At 34.8% G+C, this 20,727-nt stretch overlaps 2 protein-coding genes across 2 annotated transcripts; both read right to left on the bottom strand.

The window, feature by feature from the left end:
- Nucleotides 1-3,541: 3,541 nt before the first annotated feature.
- LOC122311724 lies at nucleotides 3,542-5,677 on the bottom strand. Its single transcript, XM_043126365.1, has 2 exons — nucleotides 4,541-5,677; nucleotides 3,542-3,894 (listed from the first exon to the last, which is right to left on the bottom strand). Exons 1-2 carry the CDS (start codon nucleotides 5,365-5,367, stop codon nucleotides 3,888-3,890), a joined length of 834 nt encoding a protein of 277 aa, XP_042982299.1. The 5' UTR covers nucleotides 5,368-5,677; the 3' UTR covers nucleotides 3,542-3,887.
- A 3,884-nt stretch (nucleotides 5,678-9,561) lies between these two features.
- On the bottom strand, nucleotides 9,562-11,283 carry LOC122309254. Its single transcript, XM_043122653.1, has 3 exons — nucleotides 11,142-11,283; nucleotides 10,145-10,838; nucleotides 9,562-10,023 (listed from the first exon to the last, which is right to left on the bottom strand). The coding sequence occupies exons 2-3, from the start codon at nucleotides 10,649-10,651 to the stop codon at nucleotides 9,805-9,807; spliced, it is 726 nt and encodes a 241-aa protein (XP_042978587.1). The 5' UTR covers nucleotides 10,652-10,838; nucleotides 11,142-11,283; the 3' UTR covers nucleotides 9,562-9,804.
- Between the last annotated feature and the right edge of the window lie 9,444 nt (nucleotides 11,284-20,727).

Genomic DNA, 20,727 nt, shown 5'->3' with positions numbered 1-20,727 from the left:
GGGGGCAGATACTATACGTAATGGATCCTGAACGACCATTAGATAGTGCTTGCAATTGCTTGGAAAAGTGACTGAAATTTATGATAATCATGTCCAAGTTAGTTAACAAGTACATATCATTTACCGACGCCGATTCTTTAACCCTTTATTCTCTTTCGTAGGTCCGATAGAAAGTCATGAGCCATGAACTTAGACACATCCCTGTTAAATCATCCAATCAAAATTTTAAACAAAAAAGTTGAGACATCTAACAATGATATATAATAGGAAAAATTTAGTTGCAAACATAACTGTATATTAATATATGTACCAATTTAACGTAATTGAGTAAAAAGTAAATTTTATTAAAAATAATATTAATTTAAATTTTAAATATAAAAAAATTAATATTAATACGTAGATTAGTATACGACTTTACTTTACTTTAACGTAAATAAACAGCTCAAGATGCCTGATCATTATGGATTTCTTTGACTAGTCTTGATAGGAATGAAACACGTACAGGGTCAGGATTGGATGTCTGTCTCATAAAGCTGGATTGGTTCGAGCTCTTAAAATGATGCTACAGTTAAGGCCATACACTAGACAGAATGAGAATAACAATGAGGTTTACATGCTTTTTGCCTGGCAATATCATAATAAGCTTTAAAAAATTGTTAGAACTTAGTGCAGGAAAACCAGGGCGCGTCTCTGACCATAAATTGTAATGCACAACAGCTTTGAAGTCTGCTCCAAACCCTAATATCAACAGGAAATTATTCATGCACTGACCATCAATATTTTGGCTGCACTGACATCGAGCACCTATTTGTTTGGCGTCCATGTCAATAATAATGAAATGCTGTAAAACGTGTGTGGGGGTCCAAACGAATGCTAGCTTGTGCCATATCCTTTTATGGGAAAGCAACCAAGAAACAATACGAAAGTTATATATGCGAAGACATACTTTCTTCCCACAAACATGAGGGAAAGGACTCTCAAGGAGACCAGACATAAAAGGGGTCGTCGACATGATATGATCTATGTAATTAAATTATGATGCAGGGAGATTTGGTTTTGATAATCCTGCGTTGGCAAATTCTACGTTGATGGCTCTAAATTATCTCGAGAAGGGATATCAACGCAAATACTGCAAGAAAATGGGAAGATTTCTCGAATCGAAGTGATATTGCCCATGCATCTGTGTTATGGCCATAATTTTGGCTACGATTATTAAACGTGCATGACCCCAATTTAAAAAGTTCTTGAGTTTCGATTCCTAAATCAGTCATTTTTCTTTCAAATTGTCATTTTAAGCTATTTTTTTTATTTTTACGAAAATATTTTACTGTCATTTTTAAAGATGATTCTTATTCTTATTTAGGTCAATTTTTTAGCAAGATATTTATTTTATTCCATATTATATTCTTTTACAATACTTGAAAGATTATCTTTTCAAACAAAATTATCAAAATCTCCAAATTTTCTTAACTATTATTCAATTCCGTCTTATAGATTTCAGAATCAATTTTTTACTTATACGAATAAATTATATTCTCACAGTTTTCTGTCTGTGTTGCCCTCGGTTTAAGCTTCCCAAGCAACTCAAACCTCAGTACTACTGTAATGTGATCATGATCTGTACTTGGGCATTGTTTTCTGGACAAACAATTCATTATCTGCAGGTGCTGTTTGTCCCAAAGCCTCTTTCACTGTTAATCAAGGGTGGGGTGCAGGGTAGGTGGGGTGCAGTCTTACCCTTCTCTTCGGTCCTCTCTCCCTTTGTTTTGTTGGGTCTGTATCTTGATTATATATTGATCAGTACTCCAATGGCCGGCCAATATTTTCTGGGATAATTTGCAGTAATGATCAATATAATGGAGATACACGAGGCTGCATATTTGTATGGCCATGAAAGGAGTTACGTGCACTTTGTACAAACCAATTCCTCAACATACAACCTATATATGGAGGTTACCTCTGTCAATCTCAGCATGAGCTTAATTAGTACAACGAGTTGGCTCGATCGGGTATTTTATAAATTATATACTCTTTTTGTTTGAAGAAAATACTCTAACCCCCGCTCAAACAATCACTTAAATAATTACAATCATTTTCCAAACTATCAATTTTAGTATCCACTCCCTCAAATTACTAAAAAAATATTGGAAAAAAAAAACATTTTGGGGAAAAATCAGAATTGCAAAAAAATATAATAAACAATAAAAAGTAAATAAAATATTCAAAATAAAAAACGATAAATGAAAAATAATTTTAAAAAATATGAAAAATTAAATAAATAAATAATTTATAGAAAGATAACCAAATTGAATGAGGAAAGATCGCCAAGTCAAATGTTAACCACATCATTGAATAATTAAAATTTGAATCTAATTAAATTATGACACGTAAATATTATATAGTATAAAGGCTTTAAAAATATATTACGCAATGATAAATTGTTATTGGGTTGGGCTTTCGGGCAAATATTTTTGTTCACACTTCACACAATCACTTGCTGATATGATTCGGAGTTCACATAACTCCATATGCTAGCCTAATTATTAATGCCATCTTTTCTCATTTTAAATTTTGTTACATATAAGCGAATTTACGTATCGATTTACTTACTAATGTTGTTACTTTCATATTCAAAATTTTAATTGGTATCATTTTTATCAAAATCTGACTTTCTGACCAATCACATTAGATGAGTGTATATATTAGTACGCATAATCACTTACAACTAAATTTTTTCTATGCACAAAGTTAAGGGTCGTTTGACAAAATCACACAACCGCTGAGTCGATATTAAAAACCGACTAGTTTGTCCAAGTCTAACAAATATGAGCATGGCATCATTAAAGGGATCAAAAGGAGTGGTTTTAGACGACAGAATTAGTTCTTTACATCCTTTTCAAAAATTCTTTTTTTTTTTAAATAACTTTTACTGTTTTCATATTGGATATGTTAATTATCACTGGTACAAACAAACAATATTGATATTTAAAACAACACTAAAAGAGAGATCTAATTGGCAAGTTTCTCCAATGTTTTTAACTATCTCTGCATCTGAGTATTGTTTTCGTTTTTATGTGTGTTGCTTTGAGAAAAGTGATGAATTTACACATCCCAATTAAATTCACTAGATTATATTGCAGAGTTTCGGAAGGGATCGATGAGAATGATTGCGCTCCCTGCCATCACAAGTAGCTAAAGCTTGGTGGAAAGAGAGTTCTGGCCATGCCGACCCACTCAGCTGTTGACATAAATAGCTTTTTATTGATGGCTTGCCTATTTGTTCTTTTGTTTGAGACGGTGAAAACAAACTAGATCCAGACAATTTTAATCACATCCTCGGTCTCCAGGAATTGATTACTTTTCGTTTGTTTCTGGTTTTACAAAAGCGACTCAGACATGGTGTCCCCCTTTGTGACAATATTATGGATAAGCCTCTTCGGCAGTTTAACAAAATTGCCAGCCCAAAGGCCCCCAAACCACAATGGATCGGAATTAGCAAAGCTTGTGGCTGCCATGCATGGATAAAAGTGTTTAAGAATTATTTATGCTAAAAATAAATAAATAAATAAATAAATAAATAATTCCACTTGAGATCACATCCGGGAATATAGTATATTACAACCAGCTTGTAGCGGCGACAGATAAGTTTTTAAGGCGAGTGTTTGCGTATTGTATATTACATTATTGGTAACGAACAGCAGAAAACGCATTACCAAATATTATTTATAACACCTACCGTCCAACCTTGGAGACAAAGACAGTACGTATCATAGTCATCAAGTTTCACTGCATGCATGAGATGATAAGAAGCACAACCAGCAGAAAGTTTCTTGAATAGGAAGGGGCGGCACTTCTGGTTACTCGACAATATCCGTTGATTTAGGGTATTACCACCTAAAAGTCACAGAAACATAGGGTACCCAACCCAAATTTAAGACACAAAACAATATTATTACCCCCGGATCATTGTTGGCCAAAAAGGAATCAAAAGAAAGCATTGAAAATCGCATCACATTGACATTGAGAAAAGTTGAACCGAATAAATTAAAGCAACATAGAATATATAATATCCCAGTTTTAACTTTTTTAAAAAAAATTTAATATCCATTAACTAGATGAGACCTCATTCAATGATTGTCCCACTTTGGAAATTTATACATTTTCACCTAATCACAAAAGCTTAGTTCTTAAGCAAAACTTGATCATCCAAACAAAAAAAAGTATAAACATTTCCAACCTCACCGCCGAGAAAATGACTCCCGCCGACCAGTGATTCTAGTCCAGGCAATGGGAGCCAACCGAAAAAGAGAGAACTTTCAAGTGTCCCAAAAAGAGAGAAGATTAAAGACGAGTTTCATTAAGAACTAGAAGTAGGACCATATCAATATTCGAGTACGAATATGTAAAAACCCACCACCAAAAATATATTTCCTCCTTTTTTTTCTTTATATTTTTTTTTCTTTTGGGGGCTCGAGAACTTGGAACCAAAATAGAAATTAACCCAAAAAAGCGAAAAAAGAGAATTGAAATTTTGACCTACACATTCGGACTCCAAAGGCTCCACCATCGAGAATTTAATAAACCCAACACGTCCGGCAGCACCTTCCGGGCCAAACCCTTGTGGTTGTTGCTACTGCTAGCCGCCACCATTGCCGTTTCAACCACCGTAGCCTCCTCCTCCTCTTCCTTCTCTACCACGACTTCTTCAATGGCCACCTCATGCTCTTTGTTCTTGTCCTTACCACTTCCTTCCACAGAAACATCACCCTTGTCCGTCCAGCTCGCAGAAGCCACGTCGTTTTCCGGAGAGGTCACAGAAAAAGCATAGCTTTCCTCAATCTCCTGTGTAATCGGAGTCTCCGAAACATCGGCGGACTTTCCTGAAGCGCGTCGACTGCTCGGTTTCTCTCTGCGTTTGCCTCTGCCGTTGACCTTCTTTGACTGTTCTCCGTGGGCCAGATGGTCCTCGAAGGCCTCGATGGCCTGGTGGATTAGCTCGCGGTTGGGCGAGGAGTCCCACCTGAACCAGTAATTGGTGTAGCAATCGAAGCAGTCGCAGTCGAACATCGGAGGTTTGTGGGTGTTGTTACTGATCTTGTTGCTGTTGCTGCTGTTTAGGGATTTCTTGGGGTTTTTTCTCTTGGACTCCTGGGTGATCGGAGACGGGGTTGTAGGTTTCAAGGATCGGGTAATCATGTAGGCCAGGACTTCACGGTCCTCTAAGGAGAGCACGGAGGCTAGAGCTAGAATCGCCGCTGGGAGGAGCTTCAACACGGTGAGAAAATCTCCATCAGAAGGAGACGGAATCGCAGACGTCGAAGACGACGACGACGGAGATGGGTATACTTTACCTTTCTTTAGCTTCATCTCTGCTTTGCTTCAGATGAAAGTGGGGTTTTTGATGGTTTTGGAGGTTAAAAGAGAAGAGAAAAGAAAAAGGATTTTGTGGGTGAGAGATAGAGAGAGACAGAGACAGAGGAACACTGATAGGGTTTTAATTTGCTTGATGGACAAGGCAGAAGGGTACGTGGAGGTCACCGTTCCTTGCAGAGAATCCCGGTCACGCTCTGTTATTGGAGCGTGTTAGCCACGGCGAGTACAGAGGAGGTTTGAATGATAGCTGCTAATTACCTCATTGATGCTTTACTGTTTCATGTTAAAAACAAATATATTGTCCAAAAACTGTTCTTCTGCCCTAAAAAGAAAGGAATATACCAATGGCAGCGTTTCATCAAGTAATCTATTGTGTGTTTATCCATTTGAAAAGGAAAATGGTATTTTTTTTTTATGTGTGGTTTGGTTAAGGTGAGATGATGTATGCATTAACGCAACCTTTAATTAATTGTGAAAGTTATTGTTGCGTGAATGAGTTCGTTTGTTTTGTGTAATTGCATGCAAGGAGTTGTATCCAGCATATCCTACAAGTCTTATTAAAACAACAGATACATGTTATCTTTTTCAAATTTCGTCACACATGACACATCTCATATAATCTGAGAGGTCAAACCTGAAACATCATGTTTTTTTTTAACAATCCTCGGACTTGATTTTGAGAGTGCTGAAAGACGTACTTGCATTTACTTCCCAAAAAGGTGTATAAATAGCAGGATTTTCAGCCACGAATATTCTCATAAATTGAGGGTGCATTTACTACGTACTTGAAATAACGTGGAACGGTGGAAATGCTCATATTCATCTGAAGTCCAATGCGAAGAACCCCAGATGTTGATTGTAGGAACATTAAAATATTCTATGGTTGCCACTAGCGAGCCAGCCACCCCCACAAGTAGATGCAATTTTGATTTTGACATGCGAACTCATTGACTCGAGCTGTTTCTTCTTCTAATTTTCTTGGAACTTCCTATGAGATTTAACTTTCATGATATCATAGTTACAATTTTTGTATGATCGAGACAATCCTTATCGTATCACTGTTCTTGTGTTTGCTTGGTTGGTAGACTCGACTCATATGCCATCTTTTTATTTTTTAGGTGTTTTTTCTAAACAATATTATAGGCTGCAAAAATAAGTTGATTTGGTTCTAATTTCTATTAATATAACGAGAAATATTATTGTTTTTTTTTTAAATTTAATTATTTTAATGCACTCACACCTATTTATATAATGGATTTTAAATAATTATATATATGATGTAGAGTTGCATGTAAAGCTTGGTTTGTGAGCGGAAAAGGTACAAACAGAGAGTTTGGTCGATTATCGCTCGACTTTGGCTCGAGCGAAACTCAATCTATAAGTTCAACATGTGAATTTGCTTGATACAAAACTCGAGCGAAGGTTAGACATATTGTTTGCTCAAGGTTTACGCAACAATGACTCAAGTGAAGTCCTAACCCTAGTATTCGTTTGATTGGCGCTCGACAGATCACCACTTGAGCCAATATTCTATTGACTATTCACTCAAGGCGTGCTCAACACCCACTCAAGCGAAGAATCCAATTTTGCCGTTTCGGGTTTCTATCGTCGTTTTTACTATATATATATATGTAATATTTGTTCTTTTGAGAGTACGTTCAATAAATCAAAGTAAACAAAAGAGACAAATATATGAGAACATATTAAGAAAGTGAAAAGGCTCTAAAAAGTAATAGATGAGATCGTGTGAATAAATGATACTCCTATAACTCGTGTGTGATTGTAATATCCTCTAAAATAAAATTTCTTGCAACTCTATAAACTAGGCACGTTATCAAACAACGTACATTTTGTTTTTGATTATTTTATTTTATTTGTTTGTCATCTTTGGTTTTCCAAACATATGAGACACTTAAAAACAGATGCAATGGAAACATCATGTTGTTTTCTTTGGGCCAGACTGATAGAAAGATCTAAAAATCTTAAAAATTAAGGAGCTCTTATTGGCTCGTCAACACCTTCGAGGAGATGTTGAAGATCATTTTCTCGAAGCTTTTGGACCCCTTCCCTGCGCACTTCCAATAGAAGCTTGTCTTGTGTCGTCATTCCAACTAATATTAGTTATAATGTCATTTCTGGGTAGGTTGAAGAAAAGCCTTCCGTACGAGTCTCCATTAATTTTATATACCACGGAAGGCTTCTTTCTATTTCGGTTTTAATCTTGCTGGTCATAGTCAAAATGTTTGGTTAAAATTAATAGGGTCCCCGTCAATCGAAGTGCCATTTGCCTTAATAAAACTTTTAATGGGGAACAATAGATCTGGCTTTGAGATGTGAACTTATGTGTGTATGTATATGCATACATTAATATACGTTTTGTTATTTATAAAATGTTTTATTCTGAGGAAGAGATAAGAATAATAAATGTTTGGGCTTAGAAGATAAACGTTTTGACTTTAAATAATAATGGAATTATGGAAGCCTTTTTTTAATTTTAAAGAAAGAAAACTATACACGTGTAGAGATATTAATGCTTTAGAGGCCAAAATTTTGGAATTTTAGAACTTATCTATATATTCAAATTTTTTTAAAAATTTTAGGCCTTATTTTTTGAGTTTTTTTAAGTGTGTATATTTAAGACTTAACCATTATAGATTTGTGATTAATTACACGTGCTTTCGTTAATTAATTAGTGGTGGGGTGAATAATTATATGAGTAATGTTATATGAAATTGTGGAGTACACAAAAGTCATACAGTTGTTTAAAAAAATGATATTTATTATTAAAATATTAATTTTTTTTATCTAAATCTTATATTTATTTATTTTTTTTAAATAATTATATACGATTATAAATATTATTTCTCTAATAATATATAATCGAGGTGCGTTAAACATGAGAAAAAATATATTTTAAAATAGAATTAATGCACCCAACTATAAAGCTAAGTTTCCAAATAATTCATCTCTAAGAAGTAAAATAAAATTAGTGCATTATTGTCACCAGACAGACAATTAAACATGCCGTAATGATCAGGGAAAATAATTATTGAATTGCAGTGGACCACATAACATAGTGATTGCTTACTACTACCCACAATATCTGTGTTTTGTTTATTTATTTATGATTTTCTTTTGCACTTCATAACTTTTTGTCAAAAAAAGAACATCATGGGCTCTAGCGTCCGTAGTGCTTGACATGCAATCTTTTAGGTGTTCCCCCGTCTTTCGAAAATGGCTGAGATTATTTGTTATAAAGAACTGCCATCTGGCATCTTCTACTTGCAGGCTGCAGCTATATACGCAGCTATGTGGAGTGTCGGCCCTACAAAAGGTAATATATACCATGGATTCTGCATTGCTTTGAGCTTTAATTCTGACATTGGATAGCATTTTTTCGAATATGGGCCGAGTGCTACCTTCGAAAACCATGTATTCAGGGTCTTTAAGGATTAGAATCTGGCTTTCCAAAGCATGAGTTAAGTTGGTGGAAGAGCAAAAAAAAATGACGACAATTTTTGAAGTCCAATAATGTCTCTGATAGATGCCAATACCGATTGAAATCGAACTCAAAGACTCATGTCTCATCTCTTAATTCCTTCCACTGGCCTCTCAGCTATCAAAGAGTGAGGAACAAAAGAAAATGATGCAACATCTAATATGAATTGATCGACACATGTAACGCTTAAGCAATCACGCAGTAGTGTTTCTTGCAACTCGTCTACCCTGATTTGCAAGCAAATCAAACAGATAATATAGTTTTACTATGTATAAATAAAGTTATGTACTAATCTGCGTATCACTACTAATTCATTTATATTTAAAATTTAAATTAGCACTATTTTTAATAAAATCTATATTTTTATCAATTATATTAGATTAATTTACATATTAATATATAGTTATCCTTACAATTAGATTTTTCCTATCACATTAAAGGGTAGTATTGCCAGATTCTCCACCACAAACAAATACCGAAGATGATTGCCCACATGCTGATCATCTTATGTTGAATAAAACAGAAAACCCATATTAAGACACTTGCAATCATGATCACGAAATTAATGACTCCACTAATAACCTCTGCAATCATCATGCATGCGTCTTACTGTCATAATCACAATCACAACTAGTGTCGACCCCGAAATATAAGCATCCATTGGAAAAGATAAAGTGGTAATCAGTACATTGAAAGGAAAAGATATTCTGATTTCGCGTTGATTGGAAAATTGGCATGAACAGTTCCCAAAGAGTGGAAATCACAGCGGAAGTTTTTAGCAAACATGATTAATACAACAGAGATTTCTTTTAACGACCAATTCAGACAGCATGTTTAAAGAAACTAAATTTGTAGTGTTTTCTTTTTTATGCTTACCAGAACGTACAAAATCTAGTCCTGAAACTATGGCACCAAACTAAGTACATGCAGAACTAATCGGCCTTCTTCATGTTATCTGTTGGTTGAGCTTTGTTAATGGCTGCAGAACGCTTATCCTCCTCAGTCTTGGCGTGAATCTCATTTCTATCCCTGAAATACTTTTCGAAGGACCTTGGAAGGAATTTTGGAATCAAAAATCCAAACAGATTGATTGAGAAATACACTAGATTGGCAACTGGAAGGCTCCTTCCAAACCAAAACCACGCAATATACTACACCACAAACACAATACCAATCAGATTATCAACACCCACAAGACCAAAAAAAAGAAAAAAAAAGGTAGTTTATAGTCAAAATACATGCATGAAAAGAAATAGGCCGGCTGAGAATTACCTTAAGTTGTGAACTTGGAGGCAGTGTTTGGTTAGTCCAAACGTCGTTTAACCAATCAATGATAACAAAGATCCTCCGGACGGTATAGAGCAAAGGCACTAATACCCTCACTGGTGGGGAAAATAAAGACAACCCAGAAATGACGTTCTCAGTCAGTATCTGGCAAGAGAGCAAGAACAAGTGAGGTGTGGCTGACCGGACTGCATGGTCATCTGCCCTGGCGAACCCACCCAACACGTAAGCCAGCGGCAAGAACAGCCCTATTGTGGTTCCCAAAACCACGTAGGACCTAAAGAATTTACTTCTCTGGAAAATTTCCTGCGACCTGGAACCAACACTACTGCCGCGGGAAGGAAAGACGCAGCGCGAGAGAACTAGAACATAGGCAGAGGTGAAGGCAGGGAAGACTAGATCGAGGAGTGGTACAAGACCGCTGACTGAGAACACTAAGATAAAGGCTATGACTTGGAGTTCTACTAGGCGCAGTGATTCCATTATGTTACCCATCACTGACTGTTGCCGCCGTTGGTTTTGGGGGAATGGCTTTTTTTGGGGTGGTGCAGCTGTGTCGGTTTCTTCAGGCTCCGTCCGAGGAGCCACAGCTAGAGATATGCCAGAAATTTCTTAATTCCTTGGATGATTGTGTTTGTGTTTCTAGCTTGCAATTGGTATTCAAATCTTCCTGCCGGTGTTACTGAAACCAGGAAAAGAAAAGCAGCGAATTTTACTAGTGATTAGTGAAACTAATGATTGCAAATTTGCAACGCTAAAAACTATTCTTTCTAATTGGCGAATGCTTTGGGAAGTGTTTTAGATCATCCCGTAATCTACAATTCGGGAACTCTCTGAATTTAAGTTTTAGTTAGATGATCAAGAATGAAACAATTCAAACAAAGCACCTTGTATCCTTCAAATAAAAAACCAACGTCAAAATCAGATACACTACAACCATAGCAAGATCTTAAGAAGAAGAAAGAAAGAAAAAAATAGATCTTACCGATGGCTAGGAGCGAGAACATGTACACAGTGATTCGTTCGAAACCGGTGCCTCCGAACGAAAAGGTAACAAAAAAGGGTCATGGGGAGGCTCCGAGTAACAAACAAAGAGCGGGTGACCGCCGCTGTGAAGCTATTTGAACGTGGAGCTATACTGGTCTGGCACGTGGGTTAGAATCCACGTGGCGGAATCCCAGTCCGACCCCTATGTCTACAGTCTACTTGCAATGTTTGGGCTTATCACGTTTTCGCTATGCCACGCCTTGACCTTTGCATATGAAACCAAAGAGATGAAGTTTATCAAGTGGATGTCGGACACGTCGGCTAAATATTGTAATCTGGGCTAGCCCAGTCCCGAAAAGCAATCTGTTTAGAGCGTATCCCGGGCTTATGCCCTGCTTGAAGTTAACATGAGGCGACCTTTGGCCCAATTCGCTTTTCTGAGCAAAGCTTCTCATAAAATTAGAAATTTGCAACTGTATTATTATTATTATCATTATTATTGGATAAAAACAGACATCTTTATTGGATATAAAATAATTAGAGATATTTATCAAACCATAAGGTTTGAGAAAAAAAGTCTAGAATAATATCCCACCACATCTCAATATTTTCAACATGCCAAGCATGATGAGCAAGCTTATGAGCAGCCCTATTACCCTCCCTATACACATGAAAAAAAGAACAGCTAGCAAAACAATTTGATAGCCTTTGCACATCGGTAAAAAGATTCCCAAGTAAAGAATTCATCATATTATTTTGTTGCAACGATTGAACTAACAGCAAACAATCACTCTCTACTTGAATATGAGAGATCTACATAGTGGAACACAATTGAAGTCCTCTGAAAATAGCTAGTAATTCAATTGCTTCTCGCTCTTCCAGCTCTGATTCAAGTTTAGAAACCGCCATTATCATCTTCCCTGTGGAATCACATAAGATAGCCCTTACTCCAGCCTTCGGTAAATCTGAAAACATTACTCCATCAGTGTTGAGCTTGAATATACCAGGAGAAGGAGGCTTCCAGCTAAGATGGTCCCGGAGTTGAACATGGAGTTTATTAGAAAGAGCCTTAAAATTCTGCATAAGTCCCAAAGAATGATTAGTACTTGATTTGGACTCAACATGATGTTTTCATACTCCCACCTGTTTCTCCTGTATCAAAACCCCATGCAAGACAGAAAAATAGGGCCAATTTATTCATATCCTTTCCCTCAACAAATTGAAGAACCAAATTAGTAATGGAAAGAGAATTTTGAGTAGCTAAAGATGGAATAAACTGGAACCACAAGTCTTAGATCTGGCTACAACTAAAGACAGCATGAAAAAGGTCCTCCATTGGATGTAAACAGAACTTGCATAATGGCTCTGTAATCACATGTTTCTTAGTCAATTTGTCCTTATAAGGTAGACTATCTCTACATGCACGCCATGCGAACACTTTAATCTTGTTGGGAACTGACATTCTCCACGAGGCTGTCCATAATTTCTGCTGTCTACCCGCTGAAGATGACTTTGCTAAACCTGAAGCATTGTGCGACATAATAAGCTTGTAACATCTTTTAACAGAGAAAAGTCCATTTCTTTCTTGGCCCCAAATCATTGTATCAACTGTGCCTACTGAAAAGACTAGAACTTTCGTAATATCAATCACTATAACTGGATTGAAAAGAGATCTAAGTTTTGGAATATCCCACCACCTTGTTGCCTCATCAATAATAGAAGCCACAATCTCTTCACTATCATTTCTCTATAACCCGAGCTCTTGGACCTATGATTTATGGCCTAGAATCCATTGATTAACATTATTCATCTGGGACGGATTTCACTTGGCCCAGTCCAGAACCTGGATAACCAGGTTTTTGGTTATGGTTGCTGAACCCGTATTTACAAAAACCGAATGCATCTAGTCTAGACCCGAGTATAAAACCGTGTTCCGTATTATACCCGGTTAACATCTAGGTTTGTATAAAAATCTCAAAAAATGCCTCGTGACTTCAATTTCCTCTCTCTCTCTCTCTCTCTCTCTCTCTCTCTCTCTCTCTCACACACACACACACACACACACACACACACACACACACACACACACACTTAGGTAATCGTCTATCTCTCACTTCGATTGTGACGTCCCTAAATTCCGTTTGGAATCGGACGGACATTTGAAGCGTCGAGACATGCAACACAAGGTTACCTGCCCCCGTTCATAACATATAAGATGCAATATTCCTAACATGCATCTAACAATATGTAATATTCGCAGCGGATAAATTTTTTCTTTAGCAATACTATGCACCAAATTGAAAATATCCCAAATGCTTAAAACATACTTCATACATAAAAATCCATTGAACAACTAAGATCACAACACTAGTCCAAAATGGTTATGATCCAAAAAGTAGTAGAAATGCAACTCAATCGTACAAGTAGTAATTTACGTTAATTACTATATCAACATTTATGTCGCACCGTCACTTAGTCAACTGTATCTAGTTGATCAGCTCCTGATTCTCCTTCAGGTCCTGTAACAAGATCTACCATTCAGGGGGAATGGTAGTTGGGACTACCAAAGTGAGATTTGATTACAAATCTCAGTAAGTTAACAAAAAACTTCCACACAAGCTAATGATGCATGGATGACAATAAAAACATAAATGCATAATCAAATTCATAAGTAATTAAAGCATAACTTGGAGTACAACATAGCATAATTGACATAACTTAAATTGAAACATGAACTGAACTTGACTTGACATGAACTTGATCTGAAACTTGACTTAGTATGAACTTACTCTGAAACTTGAATTAACATGAAAAATATATACTCCACAGTTGTTGTGGCCCTATGTATTCTACACATCACAATGCAGTTAAATACATACTCCACAGTTGTTGTGGCCCCATGTATTCTACATAAACTGAATGTACTCAAGATGAAACGTGACTGAAAAACGAAAGGATTGGAGCCCTGACGTAACATAACGTGATTTGAACATAACTTGAAATACATGACCAACTTGAGATAGAAACATTTCGTAACATGGCATAACATATAATAGACAACATATTTAACATGACATACTTGTAATGTACAGTAATACATGACAGAATATATTATGTAACAGATAAAAATTGATGACAGAATAAATTCTGTATAATAGACAATTACGTGATAACTTAGCATGGCATGACATATATGATAACATACATACATACATTGCAGTTCCTTTACTTAGCACACATACACAGTAGACTGCTAGTAAGTTAAAAGCTAACTTATCTCGATCTCCGCGTTTCTTATAAAACTTCAAGTGCGATCACGAGGAACTGTAATTAGTGATTCTAAAAGTTAGAACTAAATCACTAATAATTTGAAATATGGAAAATACTAACTTAAAGAGTAAAATTTTCATTTTACTCTCTACATGTGGGAAAATGACCGTTTTAACCATAACTTAAGGATTTTGCATACTAACTCCAAAAGTTTCCAAAATTTACATTCCTCATGTAAATTTTGTCCTAAACTTAAATATCAACTCAGAAAAATTTAAAACAAAACACAACTATGGAAAACACACTATGGCTAGGGGTGAGCATCGGCCGGTCCGGACCGGCAAAACCGACCGGACCGGCACTGTTTGGACCGGACCGGACCGGACCGAATTGGGTCCGGTCCGGTCTGGTCCCATTTTTAAGGGACCGAAAAGATTCGGTCCGGTCCCGGTCCGGGATTTTTTCACCCCGGACCGGACTGGACCGGACCGAATAGAAAAAAAAAAAATAAATATTATTTATATATATTATTTATATAATAGTATTAGCATATTACTAATATATATAATAGTATACTATATGTATATATATTAAATATATTACAATATAATTACATAAATATTAAAAAAAATGTCATTAAATATTAGCATATTATATAAATATATAGTTATCACTATTACTATTATTACATATAGTTATTAGTTATAGTATAGTTATTATTACATATATTTATTAGTTATAGTATTATTACTAATAGACTAATAGTATTAGCATATTACTAATATATATATAATACTATATGTATATATATTAAATATATTACAATATAATTACATAAATATTAAAAAAAAATGTCATTAGATAAAAAAAAAAAAAAAAGTCAACCTTGGACCGAAAAGGACCGGACCGAACCGGTCCTGATGGAGTTCAGTCCGGTCCAGGGTTGGAAAACCCTGGACCGAATAGGTTCGGTCCGGTCCACAAAACCTCCCCGGACCGGACCGAACTCACCCCTAACTATGGCCGAAACATCCATAGGCCATTTCCTTTGATTTTTTTTTTTTTTGCAATTCTTTTCAACTTCAAAACTCATGCTTAAACCAAAATTTTGCAACAAACATCTTCCAATCCTAAGTTCAAAACCATACTTAAAACATCCATTTAGAAAAAGCTAATAATCAACACCAAACTTTTTTGTAAAAAGATCTAAGCACTTGAATCATAAGTTTTGACATTAAATCAAAACATCTCCAAGAGTTTCAAAAAATCAAATCTTACTTCTAACATATTCATAATATCATCCTAACATCAACCATGCTTTAAATCATCAAACCAAAGTCACCAAAATCACAAAATAACATTTGAAGTTTTTGGTTTTACACTTAGTCCAAAAACAGAAACTTTTTCCTCAACTAGTTTTGATAAATCTCTTGATCTATGACTTATAAATATATGATCTTCAAACCAAACCATCACATGATTTAAAAAGATGTCCTAAAACATATATAAGCTTCTAATTCAAGATCACATGGTTAGAAATTAACCAAAACATAAATTTAGCCAAGAATATCCACACTTTGGCTTATTTGAATATCTCTTTGCATAAAATGTCATATCTTTGAAACTAATATCAAATATCTTCAAAATAATAATATAACATATATATAAGATACTTAGGATCCTCTAATAAAATTATTAAAGTCATTAGAATAGGTTTAGACCACCAAAGAGTTAAACTTTCTCAAAACAGAAACTGTTTTTCTTCTTCCAGTTTCTAAGTTTCTAAATCTAAGTAAATCTTTCATCAAAACCTTTAATCATGCAAAAATCCTCAACCAATAGTCACATATACATGTTAACAATACTCCATAAAAATTTCGGACCAATATCTATCCATTAGCTTGGTCAAAAACTCCAAACTATAACATATTCTCCAGTTTATCTTCCAGAATGACCTTTCTATAGTTTACACAATATTTGACTGACTAAATGATTTTCAAATGGGGAAAATAAGATATCCGTGTAAACTAGACTAAAAAAGGAACAACTTATATGAAGGAGACTTTATGATAAAACACTTACAAAAGCTTCAAAATGGGTGTACAAAAGACCTTCTAAAAGCTGTCCGAGAGAGAGTGTTTGATATTCTTTCAATGGAAAGTGTAAATGAAGATAATTTCGTGGGGAGAGGTGGCTGGAGATACTTATGGATGAGATATGGAAGAGATGAGGCTGGAGTTGAGAGTTGAGTGTAGTTTTCTCCTACCCAAAAAAATCTATAAATGATTATCTTATAATATTCTATCCAATAATATCTAAAAAAAAATCAACTTAAGATATTTTTATCTAATAATATCTATCAACTCAAAATATTTTTACCCAATAATATTCACGAAAATTACTTCAAGATATTTCTTTTTATCTAATAATATCTACAGTTTTGAACAGACGTTTTGTCCGAAAATATGAAAAAATGTTATTGCGCCATAAGACTTTAAATAACCCTCCGAGTCTAATGGCACAAACCATAATACATTTTGACACTTCTAAATATCTCCAATAATCAAAAATACACTTATGATACCATAGTAAATAATAACACTAACTATATAGTTAGACAAAAACCTATACGATTAATGGATTCGTGAAAACTTATGAGATTTTCACGAGGTTCCTAAAGTTAATAGAAATTTCACAATTGAATTTCTAGCGGGCTGTTATATCGATAACCCTATTTCTCACATTTCGATAACTCTCTCTCTCTCGATCTCGATCTATGATCAATGCCTTTGAACAAATCTCTTGTAGGTATAGAGTAACGAGATTTGCTATTTTTTAGAATGTGAAAAAATAGTCTTTCGCTAGATCTATTCTCTTTGTTTTTAAATGTGAAGATTTATTTTTGGTCTGTTTTGTTCAGTTGAACAATGCCTTTGAACAAATCTGATGTGGGTATAAGGTATATGTTGTTATTTTTCTAGATTTGCTCTTTTTTGTTAAAAATAGTTTTTTTTTTTTTTTCGTTTTAAGTTTTTGAGCCTTTTTGTTTTGATTATTCTCTTTCTAGTATTTTGTTTCTTCTATACTTTCTCTAAAAGAAGATAGTATTTGTATGAGATTTTTATTTTTATTTTTTATACTATATGGCAGTGCTCTGCATCTTGTTTTGATATAGTCTCTTTCTGTCGCTTTGTAAAGTGTAAATGCTATGCATTGAATCAATCATGTCTGTAATACAGCTATTTTGCCTGGTAGATAAAGATTCCTACTTGTTCTTGAGCTCTGCTTCCTTTTGTTCATTTTATGAATCGTCTTCTTTACCATTTGACTTATTCAGATTGCTTTGAAATATTTCAATCAATGTGGGTGGTTTAGCTAGATCTCTTGCTCCTTGTAAATAGAGAGAGCTGAATTTCTTGACGATGTATCAGAAACTACTTACCTTGAGCTTACCTGGTAAGGTTGATAAGTATTTAAGAAGTCATGACAAAATGAAGAACGTATTCAAATGATATTTATTTTTTGTTGCTTGGGTTGGAAAAATATTGAGGTAAGATTTTTGTTCAAGCTCTGCTTTGCTTGTTTAATTATGCATTCAAACAAGCCAATCGCTAATTGAACTAGAGTAGCTTAGACCGTTTTCCAGCTCTATTGGTTCATCTCTTACGAAAGATATTTACCTAAACCTATTGCATTTTTAACTCATAAAAATATAAAAAGAGAAATTAATTCTCATTTTTTTCTCTATTCTTATTGACATGTTTGCATTGTTATTGTGTTGGCTTCATTTTAGTAAGGAAGTTGTCGGAGGGATCTATTGCCAAGTAAATATGTGTACTTGGGCAATCGAAGGTATTGAACATGACATAATTTAGAAACATGACTTCCAGGGATCACAACTCTACTTGTTATTGAACTTTATGATTTTTATGCAATATCAAACAATTGAACCATTATTTGTAGCCTAAAATATTTTTATTATATAATTTGTTTACTTTATTTACAGCCTAGAATATTTTTATTATATTATTTGTTGACATTATTTCCTTTTGAATGGACATGCAGGTGTGTTATGGGAAATTGCTATAGCTTGCAAAAAGATCGTAGATATGTAATTTTCATATATTGTAATTTTGTGTTTTGTAATATAATATATAAACACCAAATGATGTAATAAGTAGTTAATTGCATTATGTGTTGCATGCATTTTGCATGATAAATATTGAAATTCTTTTCTTTAGATACATGGTAAATTGTTGTTTCTAAATTTAGTTATTTTTTACATAAAATTTAGTTTTCCATTTTGATATATTTTATTATTATGGACAATATTCAACATGATTTGAACATAATTTAATTATATTTTGGCTTTATATATTAAAAGAAATTATGCTTTTCAATATTTTTTCTTGAAAAAATTGTTGTAGAATATAGGCTTTAAAAAAAATTATGCCTTCCAAGTTTTCAACATTATCCTTTTTCTTAAAAAAATTTAGTAATATATGTTTTTTTATTTAAAAAAAAAAAAACTGGGTTCATTCCGGAACCCGGATTCATCCGAGTTTCGACTAGGATTAAAACTCGGATTAAGCCGCTCCGGATTTTGGATCCAGGTTCCGGGTCGGGTATACCCGGATATCTGGTCTGGTACCCGTTTAAACACTCCTACCATTGATCATTCCATAAATTCACCTTCCTTCCATCCCTAATCCTCCATACAAGCCTCCCTTAACCAGTTTTTAGCCTCCCAAATGCCCCTCCAAGTGAAAGATGGGCAATGACCCAAGCTAGAATCCATAAATGTGGACTGTGAAAAATATCTAACTTTGATTAATTTAAATGAAACAAAATCTTCATTTTCCAATAATCTCCAACCTTGCTTTGCAAGAAGGGCAAGATTAAAATTTCTAAGATTCTTGAATCTCAATCCTCCTCGAGACTTCCCTTCACACATATTACTCCAACTAACCTAATGAATCATTTTTTCCTCTTGCCATCAAACCCTACAATTCAGAACAAAAGCTCATAGGTAACAAAAAAAAACTCATTGAATAAGTAGGAATAGACAATGCAACAACTTTTAATAAAACCTCCTTACCCCTTGAGACAAAAGCTTTTCTTTCTAACTTTGAAGTTTTTGCCAAACTTTTTGCTTGATTGATTGAAAAGCCCTAACTTTAGATCTACCAACTATAGAGGATAACCCAAGATACTTCTCATACTACTGAATTTCCCCATTTCCCCATAACAAGCGAATCTCTTCCCTTAATTCTTGTTGTATATTATAACTAAACACCATGGAAGTTTTATCCTTGTTTATTTTCTACCTTGACACACTCTCATACAGATCTAACAAAGCTTGAACCCTCCTATTTTCCTCCACTTCAACCTTGCAAAAAATAACACTATCATTTACGAAAAGAAGATGATTAATGTTGGGAGCCCTTCTATAAATTTTAATTCTAGAGAGTTCCTTCCTTATACTTGCTACATTCAGCAAAGAAATGAGGCTTTCAGTGCAAAGGAGAAAGAGATAAGGGGATAAAGGATCCCCCTTGTCTCAATCCCTTACTTGGAAGGATAGGCCATTTTGGCTCTCCATTAACTAACACAGAAAAAGACATAGACTGGACACGTAACATCACAAAAGAAATAAACTCAACTGCAAATCCCATCAACTCCATCACCTTCTTGAGAAAACATCACTCAACCCTATCGTAGGCCTTACTCATGTCTAATTTCAAGGACATATAACATTGTTTTCTTTTCTTCTTCTGCGTTAAAAAATGTACCAACTCATAAGCAATTAATACATTGTCTGTAATTATACGACCAAGGACAAAGGCACTCTGACTCTCTCATACACATTACACAAACTAATGGGCCTATAATCAGCAACAATATCATGATATTGCTTCTTAGGAATAAAAGTAATATACGTGTGGTTAAGGTCATTGAGGAAAAGCACATGAATTTAAAGCTTGTAACATAGATTTTGTAACTGAGGACCCTATGGGTGTTCATTTGGGCTGGATTTTTTTTCGGTCCTGTTCGGAACGCAGATAACCGGATTTCGATTCAGGTTTTCGGCCCGGATTTGATTCGGACTGAAACCAGCATTACAAAATTTGGTCTGAATACGGTTATGAAATATGGGTTCCAGGTTTAAAACCCAGTACCCAGATTATATATATAAAACAACCCGGTTAACTTCAACCCTCTCTCTCTCTCTCTCTCTCTCTCTCTCTCTCTCTCTCTCTCTCTCTCTCTCTCTCTCTCTCTCTCTCTCTCACCCGTAAACCACTTCTTCTCTA

The sequence above is a fragment of the Carya illinoinensis genome, chromosome 5, assembly GCF_018687715.1.
Source record: "Carya illinoinensis cultivar Pawnee chromosome 5, C.illinoinensisPawnee_v1, whole genome shotgun sequence".
Classification (NCBI taxonomy): domain Eukaryota; kingdom Viridiplantae; phylum Streptophyta; class Magnoliopsida; order Fagales; family Juglandaceae; genus Carya; species Carya illinoinensis.
The sequence above is the reverse complement of the archived record's forward strand: the minus strand, read 5'-3'. Positions and strand labels throughout refer to the sequence as shown.